The sequence below is a fragment of the Sphaeramia orbicularis genome, chromosome 24, assembly GCF_902148855.1.
Source record: "Sphaeramia orbicularis chromosome 24, fSphaOr1.1, whole genome shotgun sequence".
NCBI classification, from domain to species: domain Eukaryota; kingdom Metazoa; phylum Chordata; class Actinopteri; order Kurtiformes; family Apogonidae; genus Sphaeramia; species Sphaeramia orbicularis.
In genome coordinates, this window is record NC_043979.1 from 43535218 (window position 1) to 43559708 (window position 24491).

General features: G+C 34.3%; 2 protein-coding genes and 1 long non-coding RNA gene across 3 annotated transcripts in view; 1 reads left to right on the top strand and 2 right to left on the bottom strand.

The window, feature by feature from the left end:
- LOC115414978 (exostosin-1a) overlaps positions 1-24491 on the top strand; it is a 533740-nt gene that overhangs the window by 215512 nt on the left and 293737 nt on the right. The gene's annotated exons all lie outside the window — the stretch shown is intronic.
- LOC115414979 (pleurocidin-like peptide WF3) lies at positions 11258-15193 on the bottom strand. Its single transcript, XM_030128367.1, has 4 exons — positions 15078-15193; positions 13919-14019; positions 13723-13741; positions 11258-11505 (listed from the first exon to the last, which is right to left on the bottom strand). The coding sequence occupies exons 2-4, from the start codon at positions 14016-14018 to the stop codon at positions 11412-11414; spliced, it is 213 nt and encodes a 70-aa protein (XP_029984227.1). The 5' UTR covers position 14019; positions 15078-15193; the 3' UTR covers positions 11258-11411.
- Positions 22591-24440, bottom strand: LOC115414980 (uncharacterized). The gene is made up of 4 exons (XR_003934739.1): positions 24322-24440; positions 24142-24242; positions 22926-22944; positions 22591-22831 (listed from the first exon to the last, which is right to left on the bottom strand). It is a non-coding gene; the product is annotated as an uncharacterized LOC115414980 (long non-coding RNA).

Below are 24491 nucleotides of genomic sequence, written 5' to 3' on the forward strand. Positions count from 1 at the left end.
TTACTAACACATTACTGTAAAAATGTCAAGGAGCTGAAATTTGAGACTAAATACTTTTATTAATATGCTTATTTTTCTTTTGTAAAATGGAAAATCTGTACAAAAAAAAGTTCAGGAACCAAGATATCAGTATTGAACTTTTTTTTTTTAACAAGACCCAAACCTTATGCTATAGCAACAAAGTTCTGGTTTGGTAGATGCAGTGGGAACATGTGAATTTGCAAACAAGCTAACAATATTTTTCCCACTCTTGAGAATATTACCTTTCCTCATCAGCTTCATCCACTTCCTTTCCTCTTCATCATCACATGTAAAGTGGTAGAATATCGCCTGTGTGTATTTTGTGGAGTCAGGGACACAGCACTGCAGTACAATGAATATTTCAATCCAGGTTTGGTGTATGTCTTAAAAGTCTTGAATTTACAAATCTGCATTTAATACCTTAAAAAAGTCTTTAAAAGGTATTAAGTTTGATATGGTAGATCTTAAGTTATGTTGTCATAAACCTGTTGGCTGTATTGTGCTTAAATGTGTCTGTTAAATGTCCAAACTGCAAAGAAAGTTAAATAAAGTTAAAAGTTAGATTAGTCGACTCAGTTCCAAGGTTATTATCATTAACAAAAAGTAATGAAATGACCAAAACTAGAATTGAAAAAACATTTTTGTTAACTGAAATAAATAAAAACTATAATTAAAAGAAAAAATGAAACCTAACTGAAAATGTATTGTGTGCTTACAAAACTAAAACGTATAAAAACTAGAAATGCACTCGGAGAGCACAGACCTCCGCCAAGGCAGATCATTGCCCCCCCCCCCCTCTATCACCACCAAAATTTAATCATTTGTTCCTTGTGCCAGTATCAACATTTCGTGAAATTTTCATCCAAATCCGTCCATAACTTTTTGAGTTATCTTGCACACAGACAGACAGACAGACAGACAAACCAACGCTGGCAAAAACATAACCTCCTTGGTGGAGGTAATTATGGAAAAATTCCCTTATATTTCATCTTTGTCAATGTCGGATTGATACGTAATCAATTTATTTCGCTCTAGCAATTGTAGCTAGCGGCACCTTACGGCACTTCACGGTCTGTCACTTCTCGTCACTTGTGGTTTCTAGTCGTTTTCTGGTCCCCACTCTACCTGGAAACATGGAGACTAAAATTGGGAGAAAGACGCAGAGTCCTGTCTGGGATTTATTTGAATATGACGGCGAAGAAGATAAAAGATACGACAAAACTAAAATAATACTAAAACTAAACTAAAACTAAGCATTTACAAAAAAAAAGAAAACTAATAAAAACTAGCAAACCTGCTCTAAAAATGAATTAAAACTAACTGAATTAGAGAAAAAAGAAGTCAAAACTAAATCAAACTAAACTATAATGAAAAATCCTATTATATAACTATTATTACCTTGTTCCCTTCCTACCTTAGGTCTTAAATTTTACTTGTAGGAACCCTGGTATGTGAATAGTTGTTCATTCATGGCACATTCCTGTCTTTGTTGTATCTTTAAAGCAGAGCAATGAGCAATGGAGGCAACTTGTGTGTATTTTTGATCTCAAAGTAAAGTATAAGAACTAGACTACTTGTGTAGTTCTGTAAAGTCAGGGTGTCAGAGTGTGAGAGTTCAGCGTCGAGTCCAAGAGCAGAGGTTGCTGTGGATTTTCCCGGCTCTGTTGTGGAGTCATACTATTTGCTCAATGATTTCCTTTGTGGTGAGGGATAAAATTGAGAGACAGTAGGATATTGTTGAAAGAGTGACGGCATGTAAATATGTGTCTAAGAGAGTTTAGCAAGTTTTGGTAGAGTTCAGCCAAGTATCACTGCATCTATTCTTTTTTTTTTTTTTTGTGTATATATATATATATATATATATATATATATGATTTTATTTTTTTGCCTTGGAAAGATACTTTACAAAAGACAACTAAGCACATTTATATACCATGTCTGAAAAAATACACAAAAATATACACAAAAAACATACACAAAAAACAAAACAGAGACAACTGTTCTCAAAGTAATTCTTCCTCCTTTTTTTGTTGTTTTGTTAAACATACCTTAGAACAAAAAGATGTCACATTTTCCCCTTATTTTCATGAGTCTTATTCAAAAAAACACAAGTTTCAGTACAGTCAACTAGTTCAGTTATAACTCACTGCATCTATTCTATTTGTAACCCAGTCGGTTGTATTATTATTATTTTTTTTTATCATTGTTTTCTTTTGTTTCTGTTGCATTCGTTAACAGTAGTGTCTCATCACCAGGTCTTACTTCTCTTCTTTGTTGAAAATAATAAGTTTACAACTTTTCCTCTTGTTACTGTTGTCAGAGAAACACTTAAAATGCAGATATGGGGTTCCTCATGACAGGAAACACCACGCCAAAGTCATTTCTTGATGCTTTTTCAGGATGTATGTAGTCTTTAAAGTAGATGTAAGAATAAAAAACAAATACATTTCTATCATAAAGGGAAGTTTGTGAAGGTCTGGCTGCTGTGTCTTCACACTTTGTCTAGGGAAGTTCGATCTTAATCGTCTCATCAGATGTCAAGTCATTGTGATTGTGTGCGAACGCTTATCACAGATGGACACATTGATGCTGATTAATGTTGTGACACAACCAAAAAGAGGTAGTAATGTCTCAGGCGTAACAAGTGTTATGTGTTTGTATGGTTTCGTAAAGGTCAAGGCCTGTAGTTTCAGTCAGTGGTATGTGTTTTAAGAATAGAATATAGTATGTAGGATTATCCAAGGTACAAAAATGCCTATGTAAGAGATGGGAATAGACAATGTAATATAAAATAAAGTGAATGTAAAGGCAGCTTGGGAATTAGCGGCAATGCACATCTATCTGTGTTGACTATGGGTGTTGTCATACACAGTACGTTTGTGTGCAGCCAGCATTTCTGGGAAGAGGATTACCAGTGAAAGATCAGTGGTATTGTGAAGGGATCACAATACACCCGTACCCACGTACATTAGACCCGCAACCCGACCTGACCCGTGACTAAACACATTGTCTACACATTTACTCACTTTTAAGGACTTTATTTTTAGCTAAAACATACACCATCAATAAATGTCTAGTATGAGCTGCTCAGTGCTGTCTGTGGTTGGATGTAAACAGAAGTGAAGCTCACTTCACACTGAAACAAACCAACTGTAACCAGGGTCAAATTAGATGATCATCATCATCAAATGTCCTGCAAATTATTTTCAATTATGAATCTTCTTTCATTTTTTGCACTTCCCTGCCCACTACCCGCCCGCATTTCGTTTAATTTTACCTGTGCCCGTACCCGCAAAAATTCTTTTTTTAAAAAATCCATCCCTGCATGTTTTTGCAGGTTACCCATCAGGTACCCGGTGCAGGACTCGGGTGTTTTCCCTACTTTTCACCTCTTGATTCCCTTCACAATACTGCTGATGTTTCAGAGAAATCCCGATGTTTAGGACACCTGTTACACACAAATGTACTTCCTGAATGGGTTCTGAAGTTCGTCCCCTCATCTCTGAATTGCGATGACCCATTTCTTCTTCTCTACTAAATCTGAAGGAAAACCATGAAAACGTAAATATAATTGCCCTTGTTTATTCGATGTACATTGGGGCACACAGCAGTGACACTTCGATGTTGTCTCAGCCATTGTTGACATGTAAACCGGAAGAAGCGGTACACAAACTCAGTCATTTCAAACCATTTCCGGGTCATGTGTGGAAAACCCCCTATCATCCCATCTACCTGGATGAGGAGTTATGCTCATCAAAATAGGCTGGTTCACTGAGTGGTTGGAACAAATACATGGCAGGACTTTTACTGTTATGAAGCTGTGATTTTTCACCTCTTTTCCTTAGCCTACTGTCTGTTTACGTCTGGGAGCAGCACTTTTTCAACAGAGCCGATCTGCTTTATGGTAATGTTTGCAACATATCATACCCAGAGTGGTAGAGAAAACTGTAGTTGTATATTTTTCTATCGCTGTGCTCATGTTCACACTGTAAACAGACCTCTCTGTGGAGCAATTGCAACCAAGCTGAGACCACCTCATCCAGACGGTCTCAGCTCGGTTGTTTTGTTCCGAAACAGAGCGCGATTACTGCTTTCACATATGCCCAATTGAACCGAGCCAATGGTTCCAATCGATGAAGGTGGGAAAACGCCTCTCTCTCTCTTTCTCTCTCTCTCTCTCTCTCTCTCGCTGTGTGTGTGTGTATATATATATATATATATATATATATATATATATATATACACAGGGTATCCCAAAAAAATGTATACACACTTTAAATGATTGTAAAGTAGGTGTTTATTAAAATTAATTTAATTTTCAAAATGTAATAGAATTTACAAACATCATTTTATTGTTTTGTCAGCGCCTGTTCTCAAACTGACGTCCGTTCTGGTCCAGTCTCTGCTGACAATGCCAAGCAATGGAATCACACACAAAGACAAATTCTATGCTATAAGACCTGCAACAGTTGCTGAATTGAGAGCAGCCGTTGAACGTGAATGCACGCAAATACCAAGGGAATTGTTTCATGATGTGTGTGATTCCATTGCTTGGCGTCGTCAGGAGAATCTGGACCAGAACGGACATCAGTACATTTTGAAAATTAAATGAATTTTAATAAACACCTACTTTACAATCATTTAAAGAGTGTGTACATTTTTTTGGGACACCCTGTGTATATATACACACAGTTGCGGAAAAAATGATTAGACCACCCTTGTTTTCTTCAATTTCTTGTTTATTTTAATGCCCAGTACAACTACAGGTACATTTATTTGGTCAAATATAAGGATAACAACAAAAATAGCTCATAGTGGTTTAATTTCAGAGCTTATATCTATCCATTTTCCATGTTTTCTTGATAATAACCAAAATCACTTCAGTTCTTCCATCAATATCTATGGCATTGTACTGACAAAAACAGTGCTTTTAGATACTCCATGTTTTCTTTTCTGTCTGTTTTAGTCACATGATGCACACAGGAGTTAGTACTTGATTACATAACCATTGTTTCTGAAGACTTTTGATGGTCTATTTTTTCCGCAACTGAAAATTACAACACAATACAGTATCATACTGTCGTACCTGCTGGTGATATTATTAACAGCAGAAGTCTTATCCATCAGTAACATGATGCATGTTGTTGGTGCAGTAACACACAGAAAGTGGGGATACTAGCGTGAGTATTCGATCATTACCCATCATGCATTTTGTCAGGTTGACGATATAGTCACTCTGATCACATCAGACTGCATTAGTATTTTTCTTTCACCTTTTATCTTTGCAGTGATAGTATTAAATAGAATTGAATTACTTGCTTTTATGCTCTTCAAACTGTTGCAGTGCAGTTGCACAATAATAGTTTTCATTTTTCTTTGCATCACTGTTGACAGCAGATGTTCACGTAAACACAGGTTAGTGAATGACAGAGCAGTTATTACAATGAAATGTTAGTATGAACAACAATGAGTCATCTGGTTCTGACAGAGATTAGAAGATGATAGCTGATACTGGTAGCAAGCAAATTATTGTAAAATATATATTATCAATATGGTTATTCTCCTGTTGTTTGTACTTATTTGGGTCAGACAATTAAAGAAAATAAATAAATATTGAGCAAAATAAGGAGCTCAGTAGCCTGTCCGTGATATTAAAGCCTAAGATCACATCACTTGTGTCTTTATGGCAATTTTTAAAAAAAATTTAATTTAATAATGATTGCTGTTTTATATTTTAATTGGTTTTAATTTTACTAGGTTAAGGTCAAGTGTGTCGATATAGCACATTTAAAACAAGGGAAAGTGCCCAAAGTGCTGTACAAAGTTGAAGATACAAATGCAAAATATACTAAAACTAGTAAACTAAGAATAAATACAAGATATTTTAAAACTGATATAAAAAAACCAACAACGAATACACAGTAATAGGATAAACAGCATCTAAAACACAACCAGAAAATTAAAGAAATAAAAGTCACAAACATATATTAAAAGCCAGTGCTAATAGTCTTTAAAAAAAGACTTATAGAATTTATTGCTTCTCCTTTTATCACCATTAAATACCTACATTTTAAGTGAAATTCCTTTCAAATTCTATATGGTGAGTTTTCACTGTTTCTGCATTAACTCTATTTCTTTTTTTTTACAACCATTAACTCCTATATTTTGTCATCTATATTACAATGGGGGCATGGGATCTCTCCTGGGTGTTTTTTTTTTCTTCTTCAGGTTAGAACATGTAATGTAAGGTTAGAAAACGAATGTTTTAGTGTCGGAGCACCCTGGACTCATTTTAGGGTCATACAACAAACAAATCTACTGCCATGGTGATCTGTCACTAGACTAGACAGAGTTCAGGTTTGGAGAATGGACAAGGATTGGAGTGGAGAAGAAAAATGTGACATGTTTTTGTTTTTGCACAGTTTGTGCTTTAATGTTGTGAGATGTGCAGTGGAAACGGGCTCATTCCAGCCACTGATATTGTTTAACTGTTCATCTTTGTTCCCAAAATTTGTCCGTTGTTCTAAAAAAAAGTAACTTTATTGTCATAGCTACAAGATAATTGCACATTTCCTGTTTTATTTGGAAAACTTTTGTCTCGGGGAACAGTCTGGTTGAGTTTATTTGTATTATTCAAGCAAAAATCTGAATTATTTTTAATTTGCACTACAAATTATTCAAGGAAAAGCAAAAAGTATTGCTACAATATTGATGTTTCTTTCAATAAAAGTTATAATTGCACCACTGGTACAATGTTGTTGGGGTTGAGGGGGGCCAGGAGGGGTCTCTTGCTATATTTTTTTTAGCAAAATAGTTGCATTTTTATGCCAATTTTACCTTGTTTTTACATTCAGATGCACAAAATTACCCTAGATTTTATCAACAAATTAATTCTATTGGTTATTATTCTACTCATTTATTATTTTTTCTCTCTTTAGTAAAACAACACAGACATGTTTGGAGTTCAGGTCAAAAGCTGCTTTATTTTCTACCCAGTTCCATCACTCAGAATAGTAACATTACATTATTTTATTATGTAGCCAGAAGCGTTTCTTTTCGTCTCATATATGGTTTGAAGCCTGTTCCTTCAGGTTTTTTTCGTAGACGTTTTCAGGTCGTTTCAGCGATCGGCAACCTGTTCTTGGTCGTATGCACGTTCAGCGGCGAGTTGGTCCTGCTTCCGTCCCCCAAGGAACCTGAGGAACGAGAGAAATAACATCAGTGACGAGGCAGTTTAAGTAAATGTAGCAGATAAATATCAAAATGAGTGTCATGATAAAGCAGATACGTACTCGCCGATCTTCGACGCAACTAAGGAAAAGAAAAAGGGAACAAGTTCAACAAAATAACAGAATACAGAGAAAATACAGTCATGTAAGACACTAAATGTTTGCCTAGTCTTCATTCTGTCTTTAATTTATGTATTTTAGAGTAAAAATAAACATGTGAGCAAACACAAAGAGCATATGATATCCTCCGTATGTGTGGTGTTTTTTTTTTTCCTCTTTTTGTTTTGTCTTGATTTGTGCGGTTTGGTTTTGTGCGTATGTTATATGCGTATTTATTTATTCACTAATCTTCCATTTCCCCTTTTGGGAACTTATAGTATATACATATGCATCTCATTGTACCTTGTTGGAAATCTACTTGTATTTGAACCCCCCCAATGAATGAATGAATGAATGAATGAATAAATAAATGTGCTAAAACCTTTTCATAGCATCTGCATCAAGGCTATGATAGTTTTGGGTTTTATAGTTTAGTTTTATTTAGTTTTTTGGTTTTTTTCTTTAATTTGGTTAGTTTTAATGGGCTTTTAGAGCAGGTTTGCTAGTTTTAATTAGTTTTCATTTTTTTCTAAATGCTTAGTTTTAGTTTTTTTATCCATAATTTTTATATGTTTTAGTTAGTTTCGTAAGCACACAATACACTCTGTTATTTTTTCTTGTAATTCTACTTTTTATTTCTTTCAGTTAACAAAAATGTTTTTTTCAGTTCTAGATTTTGTCATTTCATTAGTTTTTGATAATAACCTTGATCTGCACTAACAAAGCTGCCTCACTCTGTGTCTGTGCATTTATTTTTTTGGTACATTTTTGTTATTCTATTGTTTTATTTTGGTATTTGTTTTTTTTAAATGTTTTTATTTTTGTTTTAGCTGTTTTTATGTCTTTGTAATCTAGTCATGTATTTTATTCTATTATTTTGCTTTTGTATTCTCCTGTACGACACTGTTTTTTGTTGTACAGCTGTTTTATGTCTTTATTCTTTTATTTAGTTTTTTATTTATTCTTCTGTATAGCACTTTGGTCCATTGTGGTTGTTTTAAAGTGCTTTACAAATGAAATAGAGAGAGAGAGCTTAAATGTTAATCTTGTCCTGTAAGTCGCTTTGAAAAAAAGCGTTTGCCAAATTCATAAATGTAAATATTCTTATCATAAAGTGGTCGGTGTTGAAAAAAAGCGTCAAACGGTCACTTGTCTCTAAACCTGCTGTGCCAAATTTCGATATATTTTCCGTTGCATTACCGTGACCGATCCCTTGGAAGATGCGATGGATGAAAGCGTCGCCGGGTTCGGCCATGAGGACGACCAACGACAGCACAAGAAACACAGTGAGGTACTTCATCCTGAAAGTGAGAAACAGACACACATGACTGTCACAGACTTTAAACATACAGACGATTGAACAGAAGCATCAGTACTTACTTCAGCGGTCGGAATCCAAGACCCGGGTGTCCAACAGAGTGAGCTGAGGTCTGTAGGTTGTGGAGTCTCAGTCGATCTACATGAATCTGCCCCTTTTATAGCTGAGCTTCTGGTTTGTCATGTAGCGTTGTGCAATATTCGTCGAACGCCTGTCAGGTCAGAGGAAAAGTAAACTCATCACTAATTCTGTCAGAAAAATAGGAACACAGAACAAGTCCAGTTATATGTTGTTTTATTTTATTTATTTATTTATTTATTCAAACCATGTCAGGGTTCATACGGGTGCTTGAAATCCTTAACTTTTTGTTTTGATGATGTCCATATCATCATTATGTTTCTTTTTTACATTTTTAAAGGTGCCGTATGTAGGATTGTGGCCAAAACTGGTACTGCAATCACATTCCAAATACTGTAGAGCAGGGGTCTCAAAGTCATTTTCTTTCAGGGGCCACATTTAGCCCAATTTGATCTAAAGTGGGCCGGACCAGTAAAATAATAGCATAATAACCTATAAATAATGACAACTCCAATTTTTTGTCTTTGTTTTAGTGCAAAAAACAAAAAAAAATAAATTGTAAAAATACTTACTTTTATAAACTTACAAAACAAAAAAGATGTGAATAACCTGAAAAAACTGAAATTTCTTTTAAACAAAGTCTAGTTTTAACTTATCATTTATACATGTGCATTATGGAACCGAACAACAAAGACAATAAATAATTAGTAACAAGCAGAGAATTGTTAAAATTGTGCTTAATTTTCTTTAGATATTTCGAGTTGTTCGTATTTGTTCAGGTTATTCACGTTTTATTGTTAGAGGATAGTTTGTAAATGTAAATATTTTCATAATTTATGTTATTTTTTTGCACTAAAACAAAGACAAACATTTAAGTTGTCATTATTTATAGGCATAATGTAATATTTTTTTCACATCGAACCGAGAAGAAAATATGTTATTATTTTTTGTAGGTTATTATGTTATTATTTGACTGTAGATCATATTTGTCTGGATGTGGAACCTGAACTAAAATGAGTTCCACAGCCTTGACTGTTGAATTTTTACACTTTGCAAATTCATCCCACGGGCCACATCGGAACCTTTGGCATTTGGCCCCCGGGCCGCATGTTTGAGACCCCTGCTGTAGAGCGTGGTATCCTCTCCGCCTCCCCCCAAACTAGGGGTTTCCAGATGCAGCATGAGCGTCTACTTTTAGTGTTTCCACTAATCCTTGCCACCACACCATAAATTTCATACAAAGAAATCATCACCAGACTTATTGTACATAAGTATAACATATAACAGAACAGGACAAACGTCCTGCCCACTCAAATGAAAGTTTGAGAAGATTCAGGAGATAGAGAAAAGAGAAATGAGCTTCAAGTTTCACTTTTACGTTTGCGAAGTACAAGTGGCACAGATTGCTACTGTACCACCCCCCACCCCCACCCCCCAATAGTATTATAAGAAACTGGCCAACCCCCCTGGTCGAACCACGGACGCCCCCCCCCTTTCGGATTACACACCGCTACATGAAGAGGTTACTTCCACAGAAAACACTGGACTACCATGGCAAACGACAAGTCCTACACCGGTACCCGGTCTCTTCACCAGGGCCAGGAGAAGACACCGATGGTCTGGGACCGGGTGAAAAGACCGTGGCCTCGGCTCTCAGTGGTTCTTACCAGGTGGTCAGACTAAGGCAGAGCCGGCGTCGGTCTTCAAATTCTTCTCTGCTTTCAGTCGTCTCCATGTTTCTAAATCATCTCCTATACAAATCCTTGTTTTGTTTCTCACTTTGTCACGACGTATTTGGGAATAATAAGAGGCCTTTTAGGTTTATTAACGTCCGACATTTGTGATCAGAAATGTTCCAGCTGCAGCTCAGAGGGAACTTCCAACCTGGATGAACAAAGGCTACTGACTCTGTGATTGGCAGACAGGTGATGGGCGGAGCCTCAGACCAAAACACACAATGTCAACATAAACATCATTTCGGGGCTGACACTGAGCTTTTCAAATGCAAATATTGTGGCTGGACTACTACTGTCAGTGAGATCAGTATTTGAAATGAACATAATTCCTTAATGTCTTGTGACAGTCATTAAATTAAATGTGGGAAAATACCTGATTAATACCCCCCCCCCCCCCCCCCCCCCCCCGATCACCACTAAAATTAAACATTGGTTCCTGGTGTCATTATCAACATATCCTGAAAATTTCATAACCTCCCCCCCATCATTTCTCCCTCATCAGTCACGTTGTGTATTATTATTATTGTTATTACAGAAAGATAAATCATGGACTATAATTTGTGGTTTGTTTCAGTGTGTATTAATCTGGTAGAATGAGTGACCTGTCTTCTTTGTGATTGGACTTGTACTTGTTTATTTGTTAGTTTATGCTGTTTTATGAGTGAAAATAATTCAGCCTCATGTTTTTTTCATTGTTCATGCACTCCATTAATGGATTTTGGTGCCATTTATATGTTTATAATGAAGTGGTTTGGGTTTTAAACAAGATACGGGAGCATGATGTTCATTTAAAGCAAATTTATTCCAAGAGACATGAAGTCAATGTGAAAATGTTTTCAGCATGGGTTGTTTTTGTGGGTCGGTTTTGTTTATGTCGCTGAAAGACAAGCATTTCACTCCTTTTCCATGACGTGGTTTAGAGTGGAACGGTCAGTTAAAGCCAGGCTGTTCTGGGCGGTAGTCCACACCACGTTTGTCCAGTTGGTCCTGCTGGTTTTCTGCCTCACCGTGTTCCTTGACAATCCTGGAAATCCATGAAAATAGAAGGATTAGAGGATTTACCGGTGAAGTCTAGTTTGTGATTCCAGTCATTGTTGATTTGAATGATCTGATGTTGATTCATAAAAATCATAAAAATGGATGTATTTAAATATTTTCCTTTTCTTGAGGTTTAACCACAGAAGTCACCTCTGCATTGTTGTCCATTCTACATGTAATATTTCTACTTACAGTTATTAAAAACTTGACCTGAATCATTAGAACAAAGAGCTGTGAAGTTCTGCCAAAGATGCCAAATAATTGTAGTATAGAAATAAGAAGTGAATCTATTTTCAGTGACAGGCTGGAGGGCCAGGTGGGATGAGAACCACAAAGAAACAACTTTTAGAGTCAAAGAAAAGAAGTGGTAAAAATAGAAGCATTGCTGTTTCCACTGGACTCAGCTGTAAATGTAAAGAATGGAGTTTGATGCTGAAATGTCAGCGTTTCTTCTACATGGGTGAATTTAATTCTGAGGCTTATGAAGGTATGAAATTATTATGGGATGTTATTATCTTTGTAAGTTCCTGTTGATCCATGGCTCAGACTAAACTCTGACAGTTTTGACCTTGTTTGTTGGATTCCAGACAGATGTTTAGTTCAGCTACTGACAACACAAACCCTACAGAAAACAGGTGATTTGCCGTTTCACTGTGGCTGTTTTGTGTCTAAAAAGAGAGCTAAGCTAACAGAGCTAAGCTAACAGGGCTATAATGTAAACAGCTGATGCAGCACATCAACATTATAAGACACAGGGTTATTTTGAGTAACTGTTTAAATAAGCATCTATAAGTATTAATTTGTAGAAGAAAAGTTGATGAAACCATAATACAGATGTGTGGAAACAGTGAGTTTATACTTTATTCAGTGGCTGATACAGTCTGTGGAAACATAGTGTTGATTCATTAGTGGTTTTGGTTGAACTAAGTGTGTTCTGGTACCAGACTGACCCCTGAGTTGGGAATATTAATACTACTTAGAACCACTTTAAGGTTAACAGTCTTTAATAGGATGTAATTATGAGCTTTGTTTCTCTGAGATATTTCATTGTAAATAATTTATCTGTAACAGAATTGAAAAAATTTAACAGTAAAAGAAAGTCTTGGACATTGTGTACCTGCACTTATCAACCAGTCTCAACAAGTTAAACAAGTTCACTTAAATCTTAATAGAGATTTGTAACTTTGGCTTCAAATATTATGTCATTTTTGCTTTTTTTCCCCCCAGAAATGTCCATAAGTATCTGATTATGTTTTAACAGATTTGTACTGGGATCATTTTCTATTTGTTCATAGTTTTTCATCACCTCAGCTTGGCACAGATTCACAAATAAATGCACAAATAAAAGGGACAGACAACATATATATTTCCCAAAAACAGACACAATAGAAAATCTACAAAAATATCTGCCTAATCTTGAAATTGTTTATGAATGTACCAAAACAGCACAACAAACTCATGGATTCACACATATATTTATAACATTCTGTAAAATCTGGAATAAAAATGACAATATTTACCTCCGCCAAGGAGGTTATGTTTTTGTCGGCGTTGGTTTGTTTGTCTGTCTGTCTGTCTGTGTGTGTGCAAGATAACTCAAAAAGTTATGGATGGATTTGGATGAAAATTTCAGGAAACGTTGATACTGGCACAAGGAACAAATGATTAAATTTTGGTGGTGATCGGGAGTGGGGGGGCCACGGGGGCCCACTGATCTGCCTTGGCGGAGGTCTGCGCTCTTCGAGTGCTTCTAGTTTATTTACTTGAACTAATGGGAAGCTTTTGGAACACTAAAAAGCTCATATATGTAAAATTAGAGTTAAGATTTTCTTTTTACAGTGTTAAATTTCAAATTCAGGTGTGATTCATGCAGTGTTTGTAAAATTATCATCCATATGTGTATTAAACAACCCAGATTAATAGACTTGTTTTTTCAGTTGTGCATTAGTTAATACACACATGATCTTTCTGCGCCTATTTTTTGTCTATAAATATTTATCTGATATCAAACAGAATGGATAAATTCTTTAAAAGGTGGGAAGTTGGAGAAAAAAACGGAGACAAGAATAAAAAGAGGAACATATTTAATCATATTTTGTAATCTAATATAAAATGTAATGTAATAAATGTCATGTAATAAAAGTATAAATATCATTATATATATATATAAAAATATCATTAATAGGAATGACAAAGCTCTTACCCATGAAGCATCTTCCCAGCTAAAAAAAAGAAGAAAGAAAATCTATTAAATTAGTTTGCACACAACTTTAAAATCCATAACTCTTAATACATAATATAAGATAAACACATATAAAATCTATGAAAACAGAATATCACCGGCTCTGTCTTAAATTAGAGCAAATAAAATGTCATTAAGAGGTGTTTGTTAATCGTACCGAACTGTGCTCCACGGAGGAGCCATCCCCACCGACATTCCCCTGGATCGGCCATGAACACGACCATGGACAGGACGAGGAAGACCGCCGTGCACTTCATCCTACATATACAGAAAGAATTACATAACATACAATATAGATAGAATGCCTTTATTGTCACTATACACATGTACAATGAGATTTAAGAGCAGCTCCTTCAGTGCAAACATATACACCAGGGGTCTCAAACTCCTTTTCTTTCAGGGGCCACATTCAGCCCAATTTCATCTCAAGTGGGCCGGACCAGTAAAATAACATAATAACCTATAAATAATGACAACTCCAAATTGTTGTCTTTCTTTTAGTGCAAAAAACCCCATTAAATTATGAAAATACTTGCTTTTAGAAACTGTCCAAACAAAAATGATGTGAATAACCTGAAAAAACTGAAATTTCTAAAGAAAAATATGTGCAAGTTTAACAATATTCTGCCTCATTTTATCATTTCTACATGTGCATTATGGATCTTCTCTACAAAGACAGTAAACACTGAGTAACAGGCAGAAAATTGTTAAAATTGTGCATAATTTTCTTTAGACATTTCAGGTCTTTCATATTTGTTCAGGTTATTCACATTTTATAGTTTCAGGATAGTTTGTAAATGTAAATATTTTCATAATTTAATGGGGTTTTTTTGCACTAAAACAAAGACAGAAATTTAAAGTTGTCATTATTTATTGGCATAATGTAAGATTATTTTTTTCACATCAAACTGAGAAGAAAATATGGAGTCATTATATTCTGTAGGTTATTATGCTGTTATTTTACTGGAGGTCATATTGGTCAGTATGTGGAACCTGAGCTAAAATAAATTCGACAGCCTTGACGGTGGAATTGTTGCACTTTGCTAATTCATCCCACAGACCAGATTGGAGCCTTTGCGGGGCTGCATTTGGCCCCCGGGCCGCATGTTTAAGACCCCTGATATACATAGAATAAAAAGCATACAAATGATAGATTTCAATAATAGATAAATTTGTGTGTCCTAAGATAAAATAAGTTATAAATATAGTATGAAATTTAAAAAAAATTGCACAGCATTGTGGTCCTTTAACATGTACATAAAGACGTACCGCAGTATATTCCAGCACATTTATCACATGACATATTCACTTCTTACCTTTTTAACTCTCGATGCTGCAGTGATGGCGTCGTCCGTCTGTCCTCACTGGCTCACACTTCTTTTGCTAACAGATAATAGTCACATGATTTTACAGGAGGGGAAGTGACTTATCGCTGTTGGCAGGTTTAAATAAAAACGACCACAAAAACCAAAGTCAGTCCACATTGAGTTCCCTCCTTCATCAACCATACATTCATCTACGCCAGAACCGAGAGGTGCATCTATTTCTGTTTTGTCTCATCCTTAATATGCTGTTTTTTTTTTTTTTTTTTTTTTTTTTTTTTTTTTTTTTTTTTTTTAACCCTTTAAGTCAGTGGTTTCCAACCTTTTTTGGCTCATGACCCCATTTTATCAACACAAGTTACTGGCAACCTCAGACATTCAAAACTCAAACTATTTTTTTTTGCTAAAATGAATTTGGTTTGGATCATGTAATAGTTTGCTGTACGATGTTGCAAAAAAAAGTTAATTTTAGGCAACATTTAGTCTATATCATGTATATTATTATGGACGGAGGCAGAAAAGCCAGGTGTAGATTACTGCACAAAGTGTGAATTTGATTTTCCTTGGTCAGGATATGTACAGTCAGTCCAGCTTGGATTTACAAGGTTGTAAATTAATACTAAACAAACAAGAACTCAAAAAAACTATGAATTATGAAAGAGCTGCAGCATCTGAAACCGACCACAATGAACATTTGACAGATAAACAGAACCACAGTGCTTCAGTTTCAGACTCACAGTTTGTCATGTCTTTTATGTATTGTGATTGTCAACTAAACATATATTTTTATTAATATTTGTATTTTTTTTAAATCAAAAACCAGACATTTCATGCGACCCCATTTGAATTCCAGAAAAACACTGCTTTAAATGCTAAAGTTTCAATAATGCGACAAGCAGCATAACTGATTGAAACAGACCATAACTCCAGATAGTTTCCAAATCTTGTTACCACCTCCCACCAATAGATGGCGGATATGTGCCCCTTCAGTGCTAACACCATTTCAGGACATGTTTCTATTCAAAGTGAAGAAGAAAATCCACTTTGAAAGGCGTGGTCCTGAACTGGTTTAGTAAGTAGCATTTATTCAGTTAAAAAGCTCCTAAAATGCACTGTCTTTTACTCTCTACTAATGTTTAAGTTCATTATGTTAAGGATAAAATGACAAAAAAACAAAAACACAAAGAAAGCTTCCAAATACGTTTGCAGTTGAATTTTACTAAAAGTTGCACAATCCAATATTCAGTATATTCAGTGTTGAACACACAGACCAATATGATCTCAAGTGAAATAACAGCATAATAATCTATAAAAAATGACAACGCCAAATTTTTCTTGTTTTAGTGCAAAAAAAGAAGAAAGCATTAAATTCTGAAAATATTTACATGAACAAACTATCCTTTAACAATAAAATGTGAATAACCCGATCAAATATGAACAACCTGAAATGTATATAGAAAATTGAACACAATTTTCACAATATATTGAATATTACTAAATGTTTTGAGCATTTTGTGTAGATTTTATGCATAATAGACGTGTAAATGATAACTTGAGACATAATATTGTTAAAATTATACTAATTTTTCTTAAGAAGTTTCATTTTTTTCAGGTTATTCACATCTTTTTTGTTCGGATAGTTTGAAAATGTAAATATTTTCATAATTTGATGTTTTTTGCAATAAAAGGGAATAATTTGGAGATGTCATTATTTATAGGTTATTATATAATTATTCTATGTTATATATATGAGTTTGAAGTCCCTGACTTATACAAAGATTGATGTATTTAAGCATCATTTCTTATGCATTAAAATAGTCTTTTTTGTTATTTTGTTACTCTTTTATCTACTTTAACAGACAGAACCAGAAAGGTTGTGTGATGTTAGTTTTACCACAGACATAAAGAGTAATTGAGCAACTTTTTTTTATTTGAAGCTGAATCATACAAATTTTTATCATATTTTGACATAAAACACCAGAGAGCATTTTTCTCATCTTACAATGTGATTTTATTTCCGTTTTTTGTTTCTTAATCCAATCTTCTTACATCATATCGAGTCAAATCAAAAGCGTTTTCTCTGCTTTCAGTTATTTATGTTCAAAAACTAAAACTGTGGCCCTGGAACACTTCGTAGAGACGGAAAATCAGTTGAATTGGTTGAATCGGTTGAATTTTGGCCCCGGGTTGTAATCAATGCCGCGTTTGTCCAGCTGCTCCTGTTCGTCGGCCACTTTCACCACCCTCCCACTGAAAATCCTGGTCAAGAAAAATGAAAGAAAGAAAAAATCAGCACAAAAGCATAACATTGTACAATAATTTAGAAATACAGGAAATATTCAGAGGCTTTACCCATGAACCAAGTGGCCAACTGAAAAAAAAAAAGAAAAAAGAGTTGCATTAAAACTCAACTTAATACATCGTCACACAATCAAGCAATAGATCTTGATAATAGTTTGTACTACAATTAAAATGATTTATAAAATGAAGTCATTTATATACATATATAATAAATAAAATTTGGTACAAGTTTACCTGGTGTGAATGGATGTGTGTATGAATGTTTGTGTTGTTTAATTCATGTTTTTTTTGTATGTTATTATTTACTTTCTTTACGTTTCATTATAAAACTTGAATACCAATAAAAATATTGTAAAAAAAAACAACAAAAAAGTCAAATATAAGTATTACAAGCATGATACTTAAAAACAAACTACAACAAAAGCAGAAATCTGTGTTTTTGCATCTTATCTGTTGCTCATATTGTCTATGCTGTGTTAAAAAAAAAAAAAACCTCAAATACTCCACTTTAATGTAATGTAATTAATTAATTAGCTAAAACACACTGAGGTAAAAGAAGCTTTCTCCAGGCTCAGCCATTAAGACAACCAAGGACAACACCAGGAAGATCACAGTGCACCTCATCCTACAAAACATCCACAAATAAATGACAACTGTACACTGTAAAAATGAAAATCTTACCAAGTGTATTATTCCTCATTTCTAGTCAAAATACCTCATCACACTTAAAAAGAATAAGACATAATCACCTAAAGAGTAACTTTTCAGTGAGATATAAGAACGTATTTTTAGACAGTAGATCTGGAAAATCGTATTTCAAGAAATAGAGATCATTTTCACTTGTTCCATTGGCAGATTTTTTTTTTACTTAATTCAAGATTTTTTTTTGCTTAATTCATGCAAAACAATCTGCCAATGGAACAAGTGAAAATGATCTTGGTAAGATTTCTTGAAAAAGGATTTTCCAGATCTATTGTCTAAAAATAAGTTCTTATATCTCACTGAAAAGTTACTCTAGATGATGATGTCTCATTTTAAGTGTGGTAAGATATTTTGAGTAGAAATGAGAAAAATACACTTGGTAAGATTCAGATTTTTGCAGTGTATATATGGAACCAACTGGGTTTGAGAGGTTTTGTTCTTACCTTTTCACTGAGACGACGTTTTTCAAGCAGAGTACGTTTTTCAAGTACGTTGTGAGTGTTGAAGTCTGTGTTTTTTATACCGACACACTGTGGTCAGTTGAATCACAGCTGCGTCGGAAGTAATTGGACTTTACAGGCAAACTCCGCCCTAAGCCATTCTAAAGCAGAAGTGACTCAGGATTATTTCAGATGGAAGTGTCTCTAACCCTCCAAAACTTAAAGCAAAATGTTTAATACCTGCTGATCCATTAATCCTATCAATACATGTAATTAATTGGTGTAAAATACAGTTCATCTTTTCATGGTCATCAGATATGACCCATTTGGATGTTCAGAGGCTCCGTACTTACCATGGAAACACCGTCATCTTCTACAACACTGATTCCCCAATAAAACCCATGGAGTTGGATCAATGACAGTGGATGGACACACTGGGTTTATGTTCAGTTAATGATAGATTTTACTGAAAAAGTCAATGTTCCTTGTGATTTACATGTAGTTGAGCTTGAAGTAAAGTCATATTCTGAATAAATCTAATTCGATCAGTAGTTTGGTCGCTTTTGCAGATTCTATCAATGAAAAATCAGGCCTTCCTTCCATATAAACAATAGTTTTCTGCATTTTTTGTTTGTTTTAGAGGAAAACAATCTGTGTCAAATGTAAATTTAATATTTTAAAAATATTATTTAACCTTCAAAGACACCGTCATCTTCTACAACATTGATTCACCAGTAAAACCCATGGAGTTGGATCAATGACAGTGGATGGACACACTGGGTTTATGTTCAGTTCATAATATTTTACTGAAAAAGTCTAATTTTTTCTTCATTTTTTTTTGTTTCTGATGTAATCACCTGTGAACTTCTATGAACATCTAAATGATCAGTAAATTAAATATAAGAAAATACTTGGTTCTCACTGAAAATGCAAAATGCAGAAGATAATATTACAATAAATGGTAATGAATTACATAACGTTAGATGTAGAGAAAAAAAAAAGTAATTCGCCACAAAAATCGGTCTTTAAGGGTTGAAAATAACAGTGGAAGATGCTTTTTTATGTTATTATTTTACCAAAAAAGTCTGATTTTCTTCAGTTTTCTCTGTTTTGATATATCCTTTGAATTTACTCTGAACTTTTATGAACATCTACATGATCAGTGAATTAAATCTAGGAATTTTCTCTGAAAAATGCATAGAATTATTATATGAAATTTGTGAAAATTTGTGGTAAATCACAGATTAAATATAAACATTCATCTTGTATAAAATTGATGCACCAGTTAAACCCATGGACAGTGGATGTAGGTGCTGGTTGCACTGGTTGGATTATTGTCAAATTTTTTATGTAGCTTCTTTGGGACAATGTCTACAAATTCAGTTTTGACAAATTTTAATTTTTGAATTTTTGACTAATTTTTGAAATATTACAATTTTACCCTTCCAGTAATGGTCCATGTGTTGATGGGTTATAACATGTAAATGGTTTGAGATATCAATATAGTTACAATTGAGCACTGATAAGAAGTCATACAGTTGCAGAAAAAAATATTAGACCACCCTTGTTTTCTTCAATTTCTTGTTCATTTTTAATGCTTGGCACAACTAAAGGTCCATTTGTTTGGACACATTTAAGGATAACAACAAAAATAGCTCATAGTAGTTTAATTTCAGAGCTGATATCTATCCATTTTCCATGTTTTCTTGATAATAACCAAAATCACTTCAGTTCTTCCATCAATATCTATATCATTTTACCGACAGAAACAGTGCTTTTAGACATTCCATGTTTTCTTTTGTGTCTGTTTTAGTCACATGATACACACAGGAGTTAGTACTTGATTACATAACCATTGTTTCTGAAGACTTTTGATGGTCTAATAATTTTTTCCGCAACTGAAAATTACAACACAGTACAGTATCATACTGTCGTACCTGCTGCTGATATTATCAGCAGAAGTCTTATCCATCAGTAACATGATGCATGTTGTTGGTGCAGTAACACACAGAAAGTGGGGATACTAGCGTGAGCATTCGATCATTACCCATCATGCATTTTGTCAGGTTGACGATATAGTCACTCTGATCACATCAAACTGCATTAGTATCTTTCTTTCACCTTTTATCTTTGCAGTGATAGTATTAAATAGAATTGAATTACTTGCTTTTATGCTCTTCCAACTGTTGCAGTGCAGTTGCAAAATAATAGTTTTCATTTTTCTTTGCATCACTGTTGACAGCAGATGTTCGCGTAAACAGGTTAGTGAATGACAGAGCAGTTATTACAATGAAATGTTAGTATGAACAACAATGAGTCATCTGGTTCTGACAGAGATTAGAAGATGATAGCTGATACTGGTAGCAAGCAAATTATTGTAAAATATATAAATATGAATATGGTTATTCTCCTGTTGTTTGTACTTATTTGGGTCAGACAATTAAAGAAAATAAATAAATATTGAGTAAGATAAGGAGCTCAGTAGCCTGTCCGTGATATTAAAGCCTAAGATCACATCACTTGTGTCTTTATGGCAATTTTTTTTTTTTAAATTTCATTTAATTTAATAATAATTGTTGTTTTATATTTTAATTGGTTTTAATTTTACTAGGTTAAGGTCAAGTGTATTGATATAGCACATTTAAAACAAGGGAAAGTGCCCAAAGTGCTGTACAAAGGTGAAGATACAGATGCAAAATATACTAAAACTAGTAAACTAAGAATAAATACAAGATATTTTAAAACTGATAAAACAACAACAAACTAGAAGCACTCGGAGAGCGCAGACCTCCGCCAAGGCTGATCAGTGGCCCCCCCGTGGGCCCCCCCACCCCCGATCACCACCAAAATTTAATCATTTCTTCCTTATCCCATTTCCAACAAACCCTGAAAATTTCATCCAAATCTGTCCATAACTTTTTGAGTTATGTTGCACACTAACGGACAGACAAACAAACAAACAGACAGACAAACAAACAAACAAACCCTGGCAAAAACATAACCTCCTTGGCGGAGATAACAAATACACAGTAATAGGATAAATAGCATCTAAAACACAACCAGGAAATAAAAGAAATAAAAGTCACAAACATATATTAAAAGCCAGTGCTAATAGTCTTTAAAAAAGACTTGTAGAATTTATTGTTTTTTCTTTTATCACCATTAAATACCTACGTTGTAAGTGAAATCCCGTTCAAATTCTATATGGTGAGTTTTCACTGTTTCTGCATTAACTCTATTTCTTTTTTTTTTACTACCATTAACTCCTATATTTTGTCATTTATATTACAATGGGGGCATGGGATCTCTCTTGGGTGTTTTTTTTTCTTCTTCAGGTTAGAACATGTAATGTAAGGTTAGAAAACGAATGTTTTAGTGTCGGAGCACCCTGGACTCATTTTAGGGTCGTACAACAAACAAATCTACTGCCATGGTGATCTGTCACTAGACTAGACAGAGTTCAGGTTTGGAGAATGGACAAGGATTGGAGTGGAAAAGAAAAATGTGACATGTTTTTGTTTTTGCACAGTTTGCGCTTTAATGTGGTGAGATGTGCAGTGGAAACGGGCTTATTCCAGCCACTGATATTGTTTAACTGTTCATCTTTGTTCCCAAAATTTATCCATTGTTCTAAAAAACACTGACTTCATTGTCATAGCTACAAGATAATTGCGCATTTCCTATTTTTATTTGGAAAACTTTTGTCTCGGGGAACAGTCTGGTTGAGTTTATTTGTATTATTCAAGCAAAAATTTGAGTTATTTTTAATTTGCACAACAAATTATTCAAGGAAAAGCAAAAAGTATTGCTCCAATATTGATGTTTCTTTCAATAAAAGTTATAATTGCACCACTGGTACAATGTTGTTGGGGTTGAGGGGGGGCCCGGAGGGGTCTCTTGCTATATTTTTTTAGCAAAATAGTTGCATTTTTATGCCAATTTTACCTTGTTTTTACATTCAGATGCACAAAATTACCCTAGATTTTATTAACAAATTAATTCTATTGGTTATTATTCTACTCATTTATTATTTTTTCTCTCTTTAGTAAAACAACACAGACATGTTTGGAGTTCAGGTCAAAAGCTGCTTTATTTTCTACCCAGTTCCATCACTCAGAATAGTAACATTACATTATTTTATTATGTAGCCAGAAGCGTTTCTTTTCGTCTCATATATGGTTTGAAGCCCGTTCCTTCAGGTTTGTTTTCGTAGATGTTTTCAGGTCGTTTCAGCGAACGGCAACCTGTTCTTCGTCGTATGCGCGTTGAGCGGCGAGTTGGTCCTGCTTCCCTTCCCCGATGGGCCTGAGGAATGAGGAATAACATCAGTGACGAGGCAGTTTAAGTAAATGTAGCAGATAAATAACAAAATGAGTGTCGTGATAAAGCAGATACGTACCGGCAGATCTTCGACGGAACTATGGAAAAGAAAAAGGGAACAAGTTCAACAAAATAACAGAATACAGAGAAAATACAGTCATGTAAGACACTAAATGTTTACCTATTCTGCATTCTGTCTTTAATTTATGTATTTTAGAGTAAAAATAAACATGCGAGCAAACACAAAGAGGATATGATATCCTCCATGTGTGTGGTGTTTTTTTTTTATTTTATTTTGTTTTGTCTTGATTTGTGCGGTTTGGTTTTGTGTTTATGTTATATGTGTATTTATTTATTCACTAATCTTCCATTTCCCCTTTTGGGAACTTATAGTATATGCATATGCATCTCATTGTACCTTGTTGGAAATGTACTTGTATTTGAACCCCCCCAATAAATAAATAAATAAATAAACGTTCATAGTATCTGCATCAAGGCTATGATAGTTTTGGGTTTTTCGTTATAGTTTTATTTAGTGTTTAGGTTTTTTTCTTTAATTTGGTCAGTTTTAACTGGCTTTTAGAGCAGGTTTGCTAGTTTTCATTAGTTTTCATTTTTTCTAAATGCTTAGTTTTAGTTTAGTTTTAGTTTTTTATCTATAATTTTTTATGTTTTAGTTAGTTTCGTAAGCACACAAAACACTGTTATTTTTTCTTGTAATTCTACTTTTTATTTCTTTCAGTTAACAAAAATGTTTTTTTCAGTTCTAGATTTTGTCATTTCATTAGTTTTTGATAATAACCTTGATCTGCACTAACAAAGCTGCCTCACTCTGTGCATTAATTTTTTTTGGTACATTTTTTGTTATTCTATTGTTTTATTTTGGTATTATTTTTTTTTTTTTATGTTTTTTATTTTTTTTAACCTGTTTTTATGTCTTTGTAATCTAGTCATGTATTTTACTCTATTATTTTGCTTTTTTATTCTTCTGTACGACACTGTTTTTCGTTGTACAGCTGTTTTATGTCTTTATTCTTTTATTTAGTTTTTTATTTATTCTTCTGTATAGCACTTTGGTCCATTGTGGTTGTTTTAAAGTGCTTTACAAATAAAATAGAGAGAGAGAGCTTAAATGTTAATCTTGTCCTGTAAGTCGCTTTGAAAAAAAGCGTCTGCCAAATTCATAAATGTAAATTTTCTTATCATAAAGTGGTCGGTGTTGAAAAAAATCGTCAAACGGTCACTCGTCTCTTAACCTGCTGTGCCAAATTTCAACATATTTTCCGTTGCATTACCGTAAAGGTTGTCCGGGCGAGTAAAACGGGGGTTAGCGTCGCTGGGTTCGGCCATGAGGACGACCAACGACAGCACAAGAAGCAGAGTGAGGTACTTCATCCTGAAAGTGAGAAACAGACACACATGACTGTCACAGACTTTACACATACAGACGATTGAACAGAAGCATCAGTACTTACTTCAGCGGTCGGAATCCAAGACCCGGGTGTCCAACAGAGTGAGCTGAGGTCTGTAGGTTGTGGAGTCTCAGTCGATCTACATGAATCTGCCCCTTTTATAGCTGAGCTTCTGGTTTGTCATGCAGCGTTGTGCAATATTCGTCCAACGCCCGTCAGGTCAGAGGAAAGTA

Bases quoted from the DNA above. Each gene is read 5' to 3' on its own strand.
- LOC115414979 (XM_030128367.1), bottom strand. From the start codon at position 14,018: ATGAAGTGCACGGCGGTCTTCCTCGTCCTGTCCATGGTCGTGTTCATG.